At 35.8% G+C, this 19828-nt stretch overlaps 1 protein-coding gene across 1 annotated transcript in view; it reads left to right on the forward strand.

Moving 5' to 3' along the window:
- ube2o (ubiquitin-conjugating enzyme E2O) overlaps nucleotides 1-19828 on the forward strand; it is a 31114-nt gene that overhangs the window by 3859 nt on the left and 7427 nt on the right. Inside the window, exons 2-15 of the mRNA XM_051895849.1 lie at nucleotides 11009-11068; nucleotides 11311-11421; nucleotides 12082-12179; nucleotides 12380-12443; nucleotides 13486-13629; nucleotides 13801-13910; nucleotides 14508-14658; nucleotides 15608-15710; nucleotides 15926-16271; nucleotides 18337-18491; nucleotides 18691-18803; nucleotides 18884-19006; nucleotides 19286-19375; nucleotides 19495-19765. Of these exons, the coding sequence (XP_051751809.1) occupies nucleotides 11009-11068; nucleotides 11311-11421; nucleotides 12082-12179; nucleotides 12380-12443; nucleotides 13486-13629; nucleotides 13801-13910; nucleotides 14508-14658; nucleotides 15608-15710; nucleotides 15926-16271; nucleotides 18337-18491; nucleotides 18691-18803; nucleotides 18884-19006; nucleotides 19286-19375; nucleotides 19495-19765 (1939 nt within the window). The remainder of the gene's footprint in view (nucleotides 1-11008; nucleotides 11069-11310; nucleotides 11422-12081; nucleotides 12180-12379; nucleotides 12444-13485; nucleotides 13630-13800; nucleotides 13911-14507; nucleotides 14659-15607; nucleotides 15711-15925; nucleotides 16272-18336; nucleotides 18492-18690; nucleotides 18804-18883; nucleotides 19007-19285; nucleotides 19376-19494; nucleotides 19766-19828) is intronic.

A 19828-nucleotide genomic window follows, 5' to 3' on the forward strand; every position in this document is an offset into this window, starting at 1 on the left:
GAAAGAGAGAGACAATGCTGGAAATGCTGGGATAACTGCCCATTTCACTCTTCACGTCCCACCTGACTGTGCATCACCATATCCTGAACTGCTCAGTGCTTTAAAAATGTCTGCTAGGAGCTGGAGCTGAACTGGAGCTATTTGTAATCAACTAGTTCTAGGCTTCTACAACTCACAAAAAAACAGGATTGTTCTGTCTAGAACAGTAATGTTGTGAAATGGTAACTTGTAGAGCAGTAGAATTTAAAGAGTCTATTTTTGGATCAGGGGTTGTTTACCTCTGGAGCTAAACTCAGCAAAATAATTGTTTGGCCTAATTTCTTCTAGGTAAACATGGTCTAAATGTGTCCAAATATATGGGTTTGCATGTGATATTATTAGTGATCGACCGATATTGATTTTTCTTAGTACTGATATGCAGAACCAATATTTATTTACTGTTATAGTTCTGTTTTTGACACGATTACAACACCACTGAACTGAACAAACCATTTATTTATTATTTATTTATTTATAACAATTACTCCCTCCTTGCATAGAAAACAAAACAAATCTTATTTATACGCCAATAAATAGAGGGGTCTGAAAGTGCAAAAAATAAAAAAAGTGCACTGATACTAAACTGTTTTTGTTGAAAATTAGTAGTCTTTCATGTTAATTTTAATCTTCATATAATAAAATAATTTTATTTATAAAAAGCATCGGCAGCAACACTAATGTTAACAATAAGCAAAATTAATGTACAATGTCTAATGTTTCTCTCTAATGTAAGACAGGAGTCATATCAACTTTGCAGAAATGTAATACTTCATTTTAAACTACAGTTTTAGTAGATTTATAAGCTGTTTAATATAGGCTAAAGTAAAGAGCGAAGAATAATTCACTGGATAATGTTAAATAACTGAATAATATTCTCTGGAATATTGGAATATAATAAACAAAACATCGTATTTTATTGCATTTCTCAACTGGTATTATTTGCATTATTTAATTCATGCAAAGTTACATCTTTATTGGGACATGACTTGATGGATTATCTTACGTGCCTCGGTGAGCTTGTCTCTATTTCTTAGAGACAAGCTGCATAAACTAGCTATTTCAGGCATTTATGTTAAATAAAGTTTACTAATTACAGCAAAGCAGGTAAGTATACTTTACATGCCATTGTCTCGTCTCCCCTCAGATGTGATTATGGTAAAATGCTTAAATATCGGGGAAAATATCAGTCAATCTCTAGATATTATTTTCTTTTTATCTATTTTTTTAAATATCAAATCATGATCTTTCCCACAATTCCCTTGCTTACAGCAGAAGTGAGCATGTCCTCTTTAAGTAACTCTCTTCAGGATACACTTGAAAACAGACAGCTTGAGTGTAGTGCCTACATTTTTTTTGTAAAGAACACCATTGTCACTCAGTCACTCTTTCTGTGTCTGTAGGTTCACCCCACACTTCATAAACAGAAAGATGTAACAGAACTCACAAATGCGTATTAATAGTATACCCTCACAAGAGACAGAATGAGCCCAGGGCCTGATATGAATCACAGCTATAATATTATTTTACTATGGAGGTAAACAAACTGTATCTGTAAAGGACTGTAGGGTGTGATTAAAGGATCATTTGAATTTGAATTAAATTGGTTTGAGTCAGAGTAAATCTGGTCCCATTTTGAGTCTGTAATGCGAAAATATCTCTGGAATGAATGCTACAGATGCTTAAACTGAGATCAGATTAATGTCCCTGGAGATTTTTCTGGATGGCAGCTCATCAGGACGCAGCATGAATCCTGAATACATGATTGAAAACAGAAGGTTGCAATGTCCCATCTGTTTTTTTTGTCTTACAACATCTTTTCTTTGTTTCTCTCATTCTGTCTCTTTGTCACCCCTGACTCAGCTGTGGGGGTGGGGCCAACCCTATAGATTGTCCAGTAAGAGAATGGGCAATCCTTGTACTGTGGCTTTGTTATAGATGACCATTTCAGCACATTGATCAATAAACATGTTCCCCTGTCACAATTTCAGATTGAAATAAATGCAAGCTCTAAAATGGACAAAATGTATCTGTTTTATAAAATGCATCCATTTTCAGCTGTATCAAAGAAATTTAGTCCATATTGCACCTTATTCTTGATGTTGCTGTTTTATGTTTTTCCTTGAACAACACTTTTTTTTTTTTTTTTTTTTTTTACTTCTGCCGATTGTATTTGTTTTGTATTCATTTTTGAAGATTATCATAATGAACAAAACTTCTAAGAATCATAAACTTTTGTTATTTACAGAGCCTATTTTCTGCAACCTTTCAAGGGCCAATGGAACATCCTTTTTTTTTTTTTTTTTTTTTTTTTTTTTTTTTTGAGGGAACCAAACAGAAATCACAGCAGCACTCTATAGTGACCAGTTACTGAACCTAAGATTATACACTTTCATGCAAATTTTATCTAAAACTTGGTATTGAATAAAAATGATAAAGGGTTAGTTCACCCAAAAATGAAATTTTTGTCATTCATTTCTCACCATCATGTCGTTCCAAACCTGAAAGACCTTTGTTCATCTTCAGAACACAAATTAAGATATTTTTGATGAAATCTGAGAGGTTTTTCTTATCTTCCATAGAAAGCAACGTAATGACCACATTCAAGGTCCAGAGAAGTAGTAAAGAAATTGTTAAAATAGTCAACGTGACTGACTACAGTGGTTCAACCTTAATGTTATGAAGCGACGAGAATACTTTTTGTGCACAAAAAACAAAACAAAAGTAATTCTTCCCTGTCAGTCTCCTACACATTGAACGCAGAGCTTCCGTGTTTACATCCGAATGCCGACTCGGTATTTGTTAACGCTGTTCACATGAGCACACAACGCATGCGTGTGATGCTGACCCAGGAGCCGGCCAATACAGAGTCAGTGTTCTGATGTAGAATACAGAAGCTCTGCACTGTGTTCACTGCGTCATCTGTGTAGGAGACTTGACAGGGAAGAAGAGAAATGTTGAATAAAGTCATTTGAATAAAGTCATACATTATTATTTTGTTTTTGTTTACAAAAAATATTCTCGTCACTTCATAACATTAAGGTTGACCCACTGTAGACACGCTGATTATTTTAACGATGTCTTTACTACTTTTCTGGACTATGAATGTGGTAATTTGCTTTCTATGGGAGATAGAAAAACCTCTCGGATTTCACCAAAAATATCTTAATTTGTGTTCTGAAGATGAAAGAAGGTCTTGTGGGTTTGGAACGACATGAGGGTGAGTACTGAATGACAGAAATTTCATTTTTGGGTGAGCTAACCCTTTAATGGTCACTTTATGTTATCTACCCACTTTTATTACTATATGAAAATTTAGATATTGGAATTGAATGATCTGCTTTTTTGAGTTCAATTTGGTTAAATTTGGCCTTTATTAGAGTGGGTGAGTAACAGGATCTCAAGAATGCTCCACTTAACAGATAGAGCTGTCCTGGATCTAGATTTAGTTTAACCCAGTAATTACAGGTTTTCTCGTGTTCATGTATTACGCATACACTTGGTCAGATTGTGTGATGGAGAGACCTGGAAGTTGTCTTCCATCACTGTTTTTACTGTGTTCTTATTGTTCATGTGCACTGTATAATATTTATGTGGGGTTTGCTGTTTTATTTCTTGTTTTGGCTGAGTGGGCGTGGCCTTAATGAAAGCACAATCTGTATGGGAGTGCTCATTTTAGCTATTTATGGAAATGTTTGTACAAATGTATGTGTTGGATTTATCCGTCCTATTTATTGATTAGTTTTAACACTTGTTATTAATCATCTTTTGTATTATTTATTAATCACGGTGAGGAAGGAGTCCACCGAAACTGTCCTCAGATGCAGAGGAGGGTTTTTACTGTTTTAGTACAGAACAGTTCTAGTTCTTAGACTGTTTTTATTGATAACCTCTTTTCATTTGTCTTAACCATATTTATTTGCAAATTTTGCACATTCACTTGAATAAACATCTTTTTGGAAGCCAACATCGCCATGTTTCTTACATCTTGGTGAGACCCGCTCGGGTCTCTATCACAGATTGTAATTTGTTGCATTGTTTCTGCTGTAGTTTTATGATTTTGACAACCAAATTATATGAAATTTCCAGATATGCAGATATTTTAAGGAACAATTTAAACTGATATTCAGAGCAAATAGAATCTGTCCTAAAACCTTTTTTTTATTTTTTTTATTTATAAATGTATTTCAAAACAGCGTCTCATGAATAGAGATGCACCCTTCTGAAACCTAAAATGACAAATGGGACACCCTACGGTCTTGTGGACTTACCGGACATTAGGGCTAGGCGGTGTGACGATATGTATCATTACCACGATATATAATGTCTATTGTTAGAGATTTTGCTATCGTGTATATTGCGGTATGTATACAGGTGCTGGTCATATAATTAGAATATCATCAAAAAGTTGATTTATTTCACTAATTCCATTCAAAAAGTGAAACTTGTATATTATATTCATTCATTACACACAGACTGATATATTTCAAATGTTTATTTCTTTTAATATTAAAAGATATTAATATTCTTTTAGTATTTTGATGATTATAACTGACAACTAAGGAAAATCCCAAATTCAGTATCTCAGAAAATTAGAATATTACTAATGACCAATACAAAGAAAGTATTTTTAGAAATCTTGGCCAACTGAAAAGTATGAACATGAAAAGTATGAGCATGTACAGCACTCATTACTTAGTTGGGGCTCCTTTTGCCTGAATTACTGCAGCAATGCGGCGTGGCATGGAGTCGATCAGTCTGTGGCACTGCTCAGGTGTTATTAGAGCCCAGGTTGTTCTGATAGTGGCCTTCAGCTCTTCTGCATTGTTGGGTCTGGCATATCGCATCTTCCTCTTCACAATACCCCATAGATTTTCTATGGGGTTAAGGTCAGGCGAGTTTGCTGGCCAATTAAGAACAGGGATACCGTGGTCCTTAAACCAGGTACTGGTAGCTTTGGCACTGTGTGCAGGTGCCAAGTCCTGTTGAAAAATGAAATCTGTATCTCCATAAAGTTGGTCAGCAGCAGGAAGCATGAAGTGCTCTAAAACTTCCTGGTATACGGCTACGTTGACCTTGGACCTCAGAAAACACAGTGGACCAACACCAGCAGATGACATGGCACCCCAAACCATCACTGACTGTGGAAACTTTACACTGGACCTCAAGCAATGTGGATTGTGTGCCTCTCCTCTCTTCCTCCAGACTCTGGGACCCTGATTTCCAAAGGAAATGCAAAATTTACTTTCATCAGAGAACATAACTTTGGACCACTCAGCAGCAGTCCAGTCCTTTTTGTCTTTATCCCAGGCGAGACGCTTCTGACGCTGTCTGTTGTTCAAGAGTGGCTTGACACGACAGCTGAAACCCATGTCTTGCATATGTCTGTGTGTAGTGGTTCTTGAAGCACTGACTCCAGCTGCAGTCCACTCTTTGTGAATCTCCCCCACATTTTTGAATGGGTTTTGTTTCACAATCCTCTCCAGGGTGTGGTTATCCCTATTGCTTGTACACTTTTTTCTACCACATCTTTTCCTTCCCTTCGCCTCTCTATTAATGTGCTTGGACACAGAGCTCTGTGAACAGCCAGCCTCTTTTGCAATGACCTTTTGTGTCTTGCCCTCCTTGTGCAAGGTGTCAATGGTCGTCTTTTGGACAACTGTCAAGTCAGCAGTCTTCCCCATGATTGTGTAGCCTACAGAACTAGACTGAGAGACCATTTAAAGGCCTTTGCAGGTGTTTTGAGTTAATTAGCTGATTAGAGTGTGGCACCAGGTGTCTTCAAAGTTTAACCTTTTCACAATATTCTAATTTTCTGAGATACTGAATTTGGGATTTTCCTTAGTTGTCAGTTATAATCATCAAAATTAAAAGAAATAAACATTTGAAATATATCAGTCTGTGTGTAATGAATGAATATAATATACAAGTTTCACTTTTTGAATGGAATTAGTGAAATAAATCAACTTTTTGATGATATTCTAATTATATGACCAGCACCTGTATAGCACTATTGACACTTTAGAGTGAAGAAATGCATGATATAAAGAGAGGCACGTGCTTGCTGTTAAAAAGAGTTATAAGTGCAAATATATCCTGAAAAAAACTCTGTGCTTTAATAACAATTAGGAACTTTTTAGTTTTTATAAGAATACATTTATATTTAATTCATACAGTGAAGTCTATGCAATATTTTATTTTTTACATCTGATTATTACATTTCTGTACTCATTCTAACTACATGTTAAATAAACCTATTGTACCTGAAAAACTTAATTTGTTTAATTCATATTTTTGTTATATTGTATTTGTCCTATTGTTTGTAATTTACTACTTTTTTCATATTTCTAATAATAGAAATAAGATAAAATATAGCTGCAAGCAGCAATTATTGAGGCCAAGCACAAAGAAGGCACAACAAGCCAGCCAACATGGCTGTGAGCATCAGATCAACTGCAATGGGGAGCAATTAAAGTCCTGTTAAGATCATTTAGGGAAAAGGGCTGAAAAATCACGAATACAGTAAATTATAAAGATTTACTGGTTTATCGCTTTCAACCAAAAGGTGGCACTCTGACCAAGTTAATGTGGTGATGTCAAAGTGAGGTGACAATGACAGTCGCAAAGTTTGGTGTCAATATGTCAAGCATTGCAGAGATACAGTCTCAAGAGTCATTTTAGCATTAAACCTCTACTTCGTTGCTGTGGTATACGAAAATGGTTTGACGAATCAACTTGAAATCCGTAACTTTTTGTCAGCATGGTCTGAAGATGATATAAGATTTTGGTGAAAATTGGACCAATGGTCTAAGAGGAGATTGAAAAAGTGTGATTTTAAAGAAAATCAAAATGGTAGAGACTAAGTTATGCTGACTATGGCAAAATTGGCATCAATGTTCTCAGCATGACCCATGGAATCTAATAAGACCAGTCTCATTACAATAGGCCACATTTATATAAAGCTATTAGCATTTTTAAAAAAAAAAAATCATTATAAAATTTGACCACAAGGAGGCGCTATCTCAAAACCTATTGTGTACCTTCAGAGCAAGGTACCGATGGCACATCCTGAGTTTTGTAATGGTACATCAATGCATTCATATAATATAGCATTTTATATCATAATGCTGTATTGTAGTTAATGGAAATTTCACGTTTTGTTCAATTATAGCGCCACCAAGAGGCACAATCCCTCCAATTTTTTTATGTGTCCTCAGGGTGACCCCATACATGTGTGTCAAATTTGGTGCAAATATCTCATTTCATTTTGGAGTTATAGACATGTTTGGTATTGTTGGACTCGGCAAGGATTCAGGAGTCTAACGATATGACTCGCGTGAACATGAGTCAACCAGATCAAAAGTTATAAGCATATGAAAAAAAATTCTCCACTAGGTGGCGCTGGTCCGAAACTTCTCAGGCTCCTTCAGGGCATTGTGCTGATGACCCATACCGAGTTTCGTAATGATACGCTAATGTGTTCATAAAATACAGCATTTTAGCACAAAATTCAAAATGGCCGATATGGGAAAATTGGATGTCAATCGACTCAGTGTGATGCCCCGAATCCAACGAGACCAAGGTTATGATTTTTGGACAAACCCATCAGAAGTTATAAGCAAAAATAGCCATTTGTCGTATCTCCGGACCAGTAGGTGGTACTCCACCGAAATGCTGCATGTTACCTCAGGTCATGTTTGTGATAACGTACCAAGTTTGGTCAGAATATGATAAATAGTTTTTGGAGATATAGCCTCAAGTCTAATTTGGTGAGCTTTTCGTCAAATTCATTTGTGTTGTTTTTGAGAATGGATGGATCTATCAAAAAGCTTTACATGACAGAAAATGTCACATGGTGCCCAATTTTGTTTCTAGCCCTTACGGTTCAAAAGTTATTAGCATAAACATGAGTGAAACTTTGGACAGGTGGTGGCGCTAGAGGGATTGAGTTAGAGACTCCAAATTTGCTATGGACACAGTTGAGACTGTCCTCTACCAGTGTGCCAAATTTCTCAACTTTTTAGCATACGGTTCTATGGGCTGCCATAGACTTCCAGAGCGGAATAATAATAATAAGAAAACTAACGATTACAAGAGGTGCCTTCACACCTTCGGTGCTTGGCCCGTAAATAACACAAAACTATATTGTGATGTATATCATTATCGTGAAATAAAATTTCTCATATTGTGAAATAAGAATCTGGTCATATTACCCATCACTACGAGATATGAGCATGTGGTGGCCATCGTAAGTCCACAAGACCGCAAGTGCATAGAAAGTGTGCAATTTGGGACAGGGCCAGAGGTCATGGAACAGCAGTCATGCTGTGAAGAAAAATGTTAAATTATTTTAATGCTGTGATATGTTTGATTATGATAATAGAGTGCACGCCTTCACTGCGTGATGTACCTACTGGAATGTAGTTTAGGGGTTAAAAAATATGAGGTAAAAAGTAAAACTCATACTGTTGCATTTGTCTTGTTGCTTTAGTATACCAAGTATAAACATCACACTAGCAAGCATGCTGTTTTTCATGATTTCTTGAGCGTGCTGACTATCTGCATGATTGCAAAAGCGATATTAATTTTATACAACAGTTCAGTAAACAAGAAGTTAATATTGTGAGTTACTTTTTAGACACACAAAAAAGCTCTGTTGCCAACAAAAAATTTCCCATAGCTCAAACAGTAGATCATGGTGCTAGCAACGCCAAGGTCATTGGTTTCGGTTCCCAGAGAATGCATGAACTGTATACGTTAAATTCATTGTAAGTCACGGTATAAAAACATTTGCCAACATACGGAGCCATCTGCTCCCTAATCGCTCTCGCAGTATTTTGATATCATACACCGTTCGGTTTTGTACAGCACCGCCTCTTCAAGTTACACACCTAGTGACTTACTTTGTTCCTAAATCAATCAGCCATATGAACATATCGATTGAATAAATGACTCAGTGACTCACTTATTACCTTGCTGCTAACTACTGGTGGTTGTAGTTTCATTCATCAAAAAGTAATTTCATATTTCAATATTCAAAATATTATTTTTAAAACAATCTCATAGCATTATTTATGAAATTGTAATTGCAGTGTAAATGCATCTCAATGCTGTGTTAGATGCAGCTTCTGTGCCACTTCTGTTGTGCAAAAATGGATTTTGTTGATACTCTGGATGTCAATTTACATAAATTTCCATAATTGATCATTGTTTAAATTAACAATCAATTAATCGATTGTTAAAAACTTAAAAACGAAATTCTTAAATCTGAAGTGGGCGTGCTACGAAGTTATCACGTTACTTAGGTGTTGTTTTAAAGCTTAGAAGCTTGTCTTTACAGTGAATATAGGGAATATGACCACTTAACAAGTGCTTTTAAATTTGCAGACATATTAGAAGTGCTCTATTTTCATAGTATGAAAAAATAACTGCTTTACATGAAAATGATCTGTAAAATCATCGTACATAACAGATAGACTTGTCATATATCGATGAAAGGTCTCAACTAGCAGAATACAACAAGCATCCTGTATTTTTTTTAGTCAGAGACCAAATACACATTTTGCTCCACATTTTTGTTAGTAACTTAGTGAAACATTAGTAAACCAAAGTAGATTGCATATCTTTATTTAGAGCAGGTGGTCTCGAATGAGCCCAAACATAAAAAAAGACAATGCGTAGATCAAGGAGTGACATGACATACTGCTTTGCTAAAGCTATTGGACTTCCGGGATCCAAGCACTTCTCGATCATGGCACAGTGTTTTCTAACGTCATTTGAAAGTTCAACTAATGGAAACTGGATCTTGGGTGTGGTGGGTGGGTATAGTGGGTAGGGATGATGTGTATATACCAATCAGGCAGACACTGTTTTACAGCTGGAGCATGCTTTAATTAGTTTTATTGCTTAGATTGACAGGTCTTAAATTACCATGCGCCATATAATAGGAGCGCACAGCTGAAACAGCGCTGGAAGATCACTCATCCAGTAGGATCTTATTACTTGTTGTTTATTCTATGTACCTTTATTGTGGCGTTTACAGAAGTGGTTCTTATGTTCAGTAAAATCACTTGTTTGAGGGTTTTTTTGGACCCTTGGTTAATTATGTTTAGAAATAAACAGCTAGCCTACCTAATCCATTGCATGGCTTGAAGACAGGTGTGTGCGACTTGAAGCGGCTCTGTACAGACCGATCAGTGTATGCTATCAAAGTACCACAAGAGCGATTAGAGAGCAGACAGCATAATGCGTAACTATGGCATGCTTGCTTAATTTTTCCACTTGTCTGCTGCATGTGTTTGAGCAATGAGCTGCACACACCTCAAAGCTATGCACTCTAATGATGACCTTGCTTAATCGACCATCGATAAGTTTTATCGATTAAATTATAAATTTGACAATTGAATGTCGATTAATCGTTAGCATCCCTAGTTGATACTGATTTCATTTGGTTGGCAATGTGGTCTATAGTGTCTTATTATTCTAATTTAATTTGATTAAATGCAAGAATTGCTCTTATAAAGGTAAAAAAATGCCCCTAGAAATCAGTTTAAGATGGCAGATATCGCCCCAATATGAAAAAGTAAATTTCTGTCACTGCTGTGAATTAACCACTGCACAGAATATAAAGAATATGAACAGCTTTTGTAGTCAGCTATCCACAACAGGCATAAACCAGTTGTGGTACCAACACAAAAACACACTTTTTAACAGTCAAAATATCATCTAATAATTATCGACAAAATCCCCCCAAAAATTGTCAATATCTCACACCCCTAATTCAAATGTTATAAATCTGTGATTTTATGAAAAAATAAAATAAAGGTGCACCTGAACTGAAAATTATTTGTTAGTTAACAAGTGAAGAGTCAAATGAAAATAAAGTTAAAGCTGTTGGACTTCCTTCCTAAGGCATGATATATTGCTATTATCACCTGCTCACACATCTCTCTCTATTCTCTTGATCATGTAGCTCAAACTTGAAGATCGATCTATTGTGCCTAGAGACTTTGTCCGGCGAATGAATTCAAATGTAAGTTGTATTTTTATCACTTATATTTAAAGACAAAACAATGTTCAGAATAATAGAGAAAAATGTGTCTTGGACTTTACTAGAATTTCTGAAACAGTCCTGTTATGTAGAAAGGATTGTAGTATAGATGTCTTTCTTTTTTTTTTTTTTTTTTTTTTTTTTTTTAGACCAAGTGTAGTCTTTATGATGACAGCATCTGTACTTGAAGGTGTGGTTATTAATTTGTTCTTTGAATCCTGCAGGATAAACAGTGTGGCATTGTGACTAACATAAACACAGAATGTGCAGTGAAACTTGTAGGAACCAACTGTGTTCTATATCCTGTCAATAGCAAAGACCTGCAGCACGTCTGGGTGAGTTTCTGTACCTATTTTTTTTATCATAAATACAAATTTTCTAAAAGCAAGAAATTTCAGCAGGTGTTATATAGTGGTATGTATGGGTTTTCAGTTTTAAGAGATTATTAATGAAATTTATAATAAAGGCAAAAACTAACAGTGAAGAAATATTTGTCAATAAAAATGTCTATTTTTTTATGTTGAATGGTCTTATTTAATTCCCATATAAATGCATACAAAGCACATTACAGTACATATGGTAAACAGGAAAGTTTGTACGTGCATCGCGTGCTTTACGCCCTAGAACAAACCTCCTTAGTTCTCATGCAGCATGCATGTTTGAGCTTCTGTCCTTAACAGAGCTCTGTCTAATTTCTATGCATGTGTATCAATCATTTTTTTAGATGTAAATTAAAGCCTAAATTTGTTATTTTGGTAAAGGGTGGTTGCACAATGTCCTAAATAAAGGGAATGCTAAGAATTGTTAGTTGAAGGGGAAATTTTTTTTTCTTGTGGAGGGAACATTGTCATAAGGTATTAAAAATGAAAACTACTAAAACTCAGTAACTAATAGTAATGGTAATTTCCAGGAAGTATCTTAAAATTGATGACTAATATAAATAACTTAGTTATCTAGTTAACTAACTATGTTATCTATGTTTTGTACCTTTCTAGTCATTTATGTATGGTGACTACATTGTATATGATTTCTGGCTTGGAAAGGTGTATGATCTCAGCATCCAAATCGTTGTGAAGCTTTCCAATGGTGCAAGGTAATGTGATCATAATATCTTATTACTTCAACTCTTTGAGTGTGGGTCGTGCAGTATGATGCTGAACGTTAAACCTTCAGTCTTGTTCAAGTGCAACTCCATAGCAGAGAATAAAGAATTCTACATAATTTGATAAGAGATTTTAGGATTTGATCTGTACTGAAGTGTTCTATTTAATACAATTTATTTTTTCACTGTAGATGTTCTATGAGTGAGGAAGATGGCGCAAAACTCTATGATATTTACCCTCACATCAGTGATGTGGTAGGTGCCAAGAATGTGTGTTCTTTTCTGCATTATCAAACTATGTGGTCTTGTTTGTTGTCATATAATATTCATTAGGGCTGGGTGATATATTGGTATTCACTAGGGCTGCCCCCCAATAGTCGACTAAACGTTAGAAGAGGCTTAGTTGACCAACATTTTATTAGTCGTTTAGTCGCAGGAAGAAAAAACTCCACAGGAAGTGAGGAACTCATGCAGTCCGTGAGGGACAGATCGTTAACGGCGGTTCTTGTGGTAATTACAGTATGTCGGGCCAAACATTTGCCTATCATCCATCGAAAATATGGCTTATCATTTGAAACATGTAAATAATAGCAACTTTACATGGCTGCTCACTCTAAAGTTAACCTAGATAAATGTGTGCTATGGGTGCATATCGAAGTGTTTATGTGGAGTGTGGAAGCGTAAGTATTAGTGTAGAAAGCTAGAAAGCTTGAAATGTCTACTTTTAAACAAACCAATTCGAATCGAAAACAAATAGTCTACTCTCTGATTATGTAATCGATTTGAAAAGTATATTTCTCTCTAAATGCACGTCCACTATACTACAGAGATGGTGAGGCAGCATTGTCAACTTTATCTTTGCACCCCACGCTGACTCAGAAAACACTAGTTTATAAATACACTTTTAATAAACTTACACAGTTAAAATGTCTTCTTGCTATTTTTCTGACATATTCATAATCGTTACTTTTGTCAGTGCATTGTGGCAAGATTTATGCATGTGCTTGAGCGTGGAATAGGCTATATATTCCGTTCCCCAGCATATATTTAAGTAATTAAATTAATATAAAAGTATGATTAGTCGAGTAATGGCTTAAATGATCGACTACTGGTCGACTGCAAAAAACTTTAGTCGGGGGCAGCCCAATGTGGTAGTAGAAATCAAGTCATTTTTATTTGCCCCAGTTTTATACTGTGCTGTGTAAAACTTTATGTTTAATTAATGTATTATGCAGCGGTCTCACTGAGCTTGTTGAATGTGTCTTAGTGTGAAATGTTGCTCTGACTTTTACTCCAGGGTTTATTCTTTGACGATGCCTATGGGTTCTATCCGGGTCAGGTTTTGATTGGGCCCTCAAAGGTTTTTGCTAACGTGCAATGGCTGTATGGTGTGAAGCCAGTTCTCAGTAAGAAAAGCAAGTTCAGAGTTGTTGTGGAGGAGGTAAGACAAAAGTTTGACTCCAAGTCAGACAAGAGTTCTGTGATTGGGAATGTCATTACTAGAGGAAATAACAAAACCAAGTCAAGTTTCTGTTATACGTCTCAACATGTTTTAATAATTTACATTTCTGGTTGTATATATCTTGTACATGAAGTCTGTGTATAATTACAGGTTCAAGTGGTGGAGCTAAAGGTGACATGGATTACAAAAAGTTACTCTCCAAAGGGGTCAGACAGTGTCTTCCCACCACCTTCAACCATCACACAGGAGAACCTGTGCAGGTGAAATTAGATTTCCACACTGCAGTTTTATCATTTTGATTATTTATAACTAGGGCCGTTGATTGATTTTAAAATGTAAAACAAATTATTCACATGCCAGTTTTATATATATATATATATATATATATATATATATATATATATATATATATATATATATACATACATACATACATACATACATACACACACACACACATACATACATACATACATTTCCATATTGTAAATAAGCTTATCACTGGCCTATAGTCCACAGAAATGGCCTGTTTATACAGACACATTGCCTATAACAGCTGGGTCTACGCTGATTGTCGACAGAGTGGATAATTAAATAATTAATTAATTAATTCCATTCATTAATGGACATAGGGGCTATATTCATTATATTTAACCGATTGCACTTAAATTGGTAGCCATTTTTGTAACATCTCAATGCTTAAGTTCACAGGAAGTTTATTTATACGGGGCACTTACTTGTGATTTACTTAAACAGCAACATGTCTGAGTGCTGTCTAGCATTATTTAGCATCTAGGCTCACTAATCCAGATGTTACAGTCAACTAAATATTTTCTCTTGCTTTCTCTAATGTTCAGGGTAAAGCGGCTGGGCTACTTTGATCATACTCAAAGGCAACTTGGGGAGAGAGCCCTGTATATTTTTCCCGCCAAGAGTGAAACCACACGAATCACTTGTGATGGTCCAGAGGGGGCATCTGCTCACCCTGAGGACCCTGTTGTTCGAAAGGTATGGATGATTTGGCCATATCTGACATGTTTTTTAAAAGCTGATTCTTTGTTGTTAGAAGTTTGCCGAGTATAGGTGTCTAAAGTATCAGTACCACTGCACCAACTTGATTCTACAGTATCTGTAGTACAGAGTACCTACTCAGTCCGGTACCAGAGTGATTAAGAGGTGGCAGTGTTCGATTGCTCATAAATATACTTCTTGGTCAAAATGCCCATCTTGGCAAATTATTAATTTAAATGTTTTATGTCTTAAGTGAATGTAAATGGACAAGGCAAAAAATGCTATGTTGAAACATTGGATCTGGTCTTGCAGTGTCTGATCTGCATAGATTTGCAGCTCTCTATTATTTTGTTAATATTCATCTAACAAAAATATTGACAAGAAAATTTAGAATACTACTCACTACTGAATACTAGAACACTAATCACAACTTTAGTAGCTTTAATTCAGGCCTTTAAAATTAAACAGAACAGAAAAATAGTAATGCTTATGCTAATTAAATAATGCTAATTTCAGTTACAGCCCTGATTCTTTATCAAACGTTGCCAACACTGAATCTATTAATGTTTTGTTGTTTATTTTATGTGAGACAAATATAAAGCTTTTGTTTTATTTTTTCCCCTGAAAGCTTACTTCAATTGATGATGCTGTTAGATACAGATGAAGCAAACAGTGGTTGAAATGTTCTATGTTCTATTATTTTATTTATGCTATTGCTTGTAATTTATCTTAATACAGTTTTATCTGTCTTGTTTATCTGTCTTGAATAATTACTTGAAAACTTGAAGAAATTTTTATTTAATTAAGTCCTAGTTTGGTCAGCTGAAATATCATGACTTAACTGGTATTTAAACAGTTTTTATTAAATGAAAATAATTATTTTGGCTATTTTAATTCCGTTTTCTTGCTTTTTGACCATTTGATTATTTGTTTCTTTTTTTTTTAGTTAAAAAGAATGTTTAGAAAAGAAGTGGGAAAGAAAATTACAGAAAATGCAGACACACAGAGTAACAATTCACAGTCAACAGAGAAAATGGACAGAATGGAAGGTACTGCACTGTCACATTCACGTTTAAACTACAAACTGAACTGAATTGTCAATAGTCAGCATATTCCATGTAATTGTTGCTTCAATTTGGTATTTAAATATGTAACTGATTATGATTTTTTTTTTTTTTTTTTTTTACTTTGTTTTAGATATTTTGATATTTTGTACCATGTCTAAGAAATTGTCTAATATTTTGTACTGTATCTTATGCTCCAGGTGAAAAGAGATCAGTGCAGGAACAGGATTGTTCTGATAATAATTCTGTTCCATGCTATCCCAACAATGGTCCTGTTCCATGCCAGGATGCTTTGGAGCAGGGAAAAGAGCCACCAATGGATGCTCTTCAGGGACAATGGACCCATTTGGGGGACCAAGAGTCAGATGAGGAGCTAGGGGATGATACAGATGATACCAGCTCTGTCACTTCCTCTGCCAGCTCAACGGCCTCACTGCAGAGTGGCCCAACCCGAAAAAAGAGCATCCCTCTTTCTATCCGCAACCTAAAGAGAAAGCACAAGAAGAAGAGGACTAAGTTTTCACGCGAGTTTAAACCAGGAGACAGGTGAATGAATCCACAAACAAATGTGCTTGTGATTTGTGAGTTCAGAAATTATCCATGCCAGCTAAGAGTTGTAAATCATAGTGCAATACCTGCAGGATCACCCTTGATATCCTTCTGTCCTAACTGACAGAACTGATCATTATGTTTGCAAATCAATAAACAAATCTAAATAACTGAATGATTTTCTTGACCTTTGACACCGGTTATAGGCATGTTTCACACACGCTGTGTTAGGCTTGCTGCAATAGTTGGTGTTGATGGTGTTACCAGTGTTCAGCTGCAACACCGTTTACGTCACTTGCCCACCGTGGCACCGACCCCACTGTCGTTTTTTTTTTTTTTTTTTTTTTTAGTAATAGAAATCATTTAGTTTAGTTAGAAAACAGACACTACAATTAAAAACTGAATGCATCTGCTCAATGCAGCGTGAGCCGAATGAAAGTCGCAGCACAGATCAGCAGCAGGAGTCAGATTTCATTTATCATGAGAGTGAGGAGCTGACTGACAAGATGATGGCGGAAGATTTGGTTTCAAAGCGAAATGTAAAAGCGCCTATTTGGCAATATTTTGGATTTAAACCCAGTGCTAACAGGGAACCTGCAAAGGATTATTTGTTTTTCTAGTTGTTGTGTTTTACATTAAGGATAATAATGAACCCACCATTCAAGCAATCGCCACCCCGAATTGGCGCTAATTTGAAAGCGAAAGTAAAATGCGCATGGCTGCACGAGCATTCAAAACGGTGCGTCTACTGGTGCGGAGCGTTTTTAGTTCTTTCCTATGGAAGCTCAACTTTCATACGAATTAATTGAAAATGCTCGCTCTGCTCCACACCGTTGTGAATCTCCGTGCAGCCGCCTGTGCACATCTTACTTTCACTTTTGAATTGATTTTGAAGTGATTTAAAAGCGAGGTTCAAAAAAGGGAAAAACTAGAAAGACCAGGAAACCACTGAAAAACATTTCAACACTGAATGCAGACAATTGAAGCAGCCAGCACTCATATTACTTTTATGAGCCATGTTTTTTTTTAATGATTTAGTCAAAATGAGTAACAACTGAACTGTCTAAAATTTGCTCCCTTTGAGTAGTTACTGCATTAACATCTGACCCAATGACTGAACTGCAAATCATTTACTTTATTTAATTCAATTAAGTTCAATTGCAACCCAAAAAAAAAAAAAATGGTTAAAATTATGATTTCTCCTAAATTGTTACAGTTTCCATCCCTTTTGATCATGTTGTTTTGTGATCCTATAGATGCAACACAGCCAAAACAGCATTTTGATGTGCATGCAGAGAGACTAGGAACAGTATAATGGAATCTTACCTTGTTTAGCTCTGTATCTGTTCACATGTCTCTTATAGTATGGAGATGGCTGAGGAGACGTGGTATTATATCACTCTGGCAAAACATAGCTGTGTTTTTCAATGTCTTCGTCCTTTTGAAAATGTTCTTAATGTGCACATATAGTGTCTGTCATTTTTTTTTCCAGCTTAGAGCCATATACAGATCATATTAACAAAAAATGCCACAAATAACACTGCCTTTTTAATAGTAATATTAAAGACGGCATATACGTGTTAATTGTTAAAGACTTCTTAAAGACCATGTTAATTGTTTATATTTAACACAAAATAATAGATGTACATAATAATCAGACATCTGGCCTCTGGGACAGATCTGTATTGAAGTAACTAACGTAATCCTGTTTACGTTACACTAACATGCAGGTTGAGCTTACGGACGTGTTAACAAAAACATGACATGTTATGATTACAACATGACACAAAACTGTTAAATCCAAATAACTTAATTCATGCACAAAGAATGGGCTCTGATGTTTAGATTTACATCATATTGTTTACATTGAAGCTGTAAAAACTGAATTGCGTTGTGACAGGTACATGAAACAATCCTTGCTGAAATGTGCTACACAATCTGTTAATCAGATATTATGGTATGACCCCTTCAAAGAAAGACTTTAAGTAGATCATATTTCTGTCAAATTAAATAAAACTTCATATAGAATGGACTCTTAATTGGTATGTCTGTTTGTGCGTAGGGTGGCAGTTGAGGTTGTCTCCACTGTAACCTCTGCAGATGTGATGTGGAAGGATGGAAGATTAGAGACTGGGATCCGCTCCAATGACCTGATCCCTATCCAGCACCTGGACAACCATGAGTTCTGCCCAGGAGACTATGTTGTAGACAAACGGTGTATGTTCTTTTATAATACAGTTGTCATTTTCAATATGGCTCTTGGTTTGCTTGTTTAGTGGAGCATGCTGTATCAGTAAAGTCCTTATATTAGGTCGATTAAAATTGACTTGGCAAATAGATATTTAGACACAACAAGTGACAAGATCTTGCTTTTTACTCACTTGTAATAAACCCTGTTTGATTGTGGCTCCTGCAGCCCAGGCTCTTCATGATACAGGTGTCTATGGGGTGCTTCAGTCAGGTGATCATAAGGCCAGAACCTGTGTAGTCAAGTGGGTCAAACTCAATGATGCGGGCAACGATGTTGAGGTATTTTTGATTTTGTCATGAAGAGGTGTTTGGGATTGTCTATTTTAATATTGTTTAACAAATTAATCTTGTATATATAGGTGATTGGGGAGGAGGAGGATGTTAGTGTTTATGACATTGCTGATCATCCAGATTTCCATTTTCACACAACGGATATTGTCATAAGGATCGGCAACTCGGACACAGATGACTGTGAAAATGAGGTACAAAAACATAATTTTGCATAGAAAATTTTCCAGGCTTATCACATTGCCAGTGTGCATTTTAATATGGAGTCTGATTCTCTAGTTTAATATGTAACTCCCCATAGTAATTTTTGTTACTCAATTTTTTTTTTTTTTTTTTTATTTGATGTAGAACTTTTTTTTTGTATTTGATATAAGTAGACAAAATGACTTGGTGCTCTTGTAAGGTAGTTTGATAGTTCTATCTTGTTATTGGCAATTTTCTCCTTTTGTCTTTATGCCTTGTCTCAACTGTAGAGATCTGTTGGCCAAGTGTGCAGGGTGGATCTGAGCAGTAAAGTGGAGGTTGTGTGGGCTGATAATTCAAAGACTATTGTCCTGCCACAGGTATGCACCAGTCTATCTAGCCTTTAATTTAAACTGATGAAAAGAATTTGCTACTGTGCGTGTGCATACCCACCTGTATGGAACCTGGAACTAACACTCATTTATTCTTTCTCTTTTAGCACTTGTATAATGTCGAGTCTGAGATTGAAGAAACATATTATGACTCTGCAGAGGGTAGCAGTAGTGGTGCCTCATCTGAAGAATGGGAAGATGAGAGTGATAGCTGGGAGACAGATAATGGACAAGTAGAAGAGGAACCAGGTGCTGGGGAAACAATCTCAGTCTGCTCCCCTACCACAGGTGCCATTGCTGATGGCAAAACCCATGGCGTGCATGCCTCCACGACTACAGACTCACCAGGAGCTGTCTCCACACCTGAGCTTCCTGGAGGTAGTGAATTTTTACAATTAAATTGCAAATTTTTACAATTAAACTTTTACAATTAAATTGCAA

This window comes from Ctenopharyngodon idella, chromosome 6 (genome assembly GCF_019924925.1).
Source record: "Ctenopharyngodon idella isolate HZGC_01 chromosome 6, HZGC01, whole genome shotgun sequence".
In the NCBI taxonomy this organism is placed as follows: domain Eukaryota; kingdom Metazoa; phylum Chordata; class Actinopteri; order Cypriniformes; family Xenocyprididae; genus Ctenopharyngodon; species Ctenopharyngodon idella.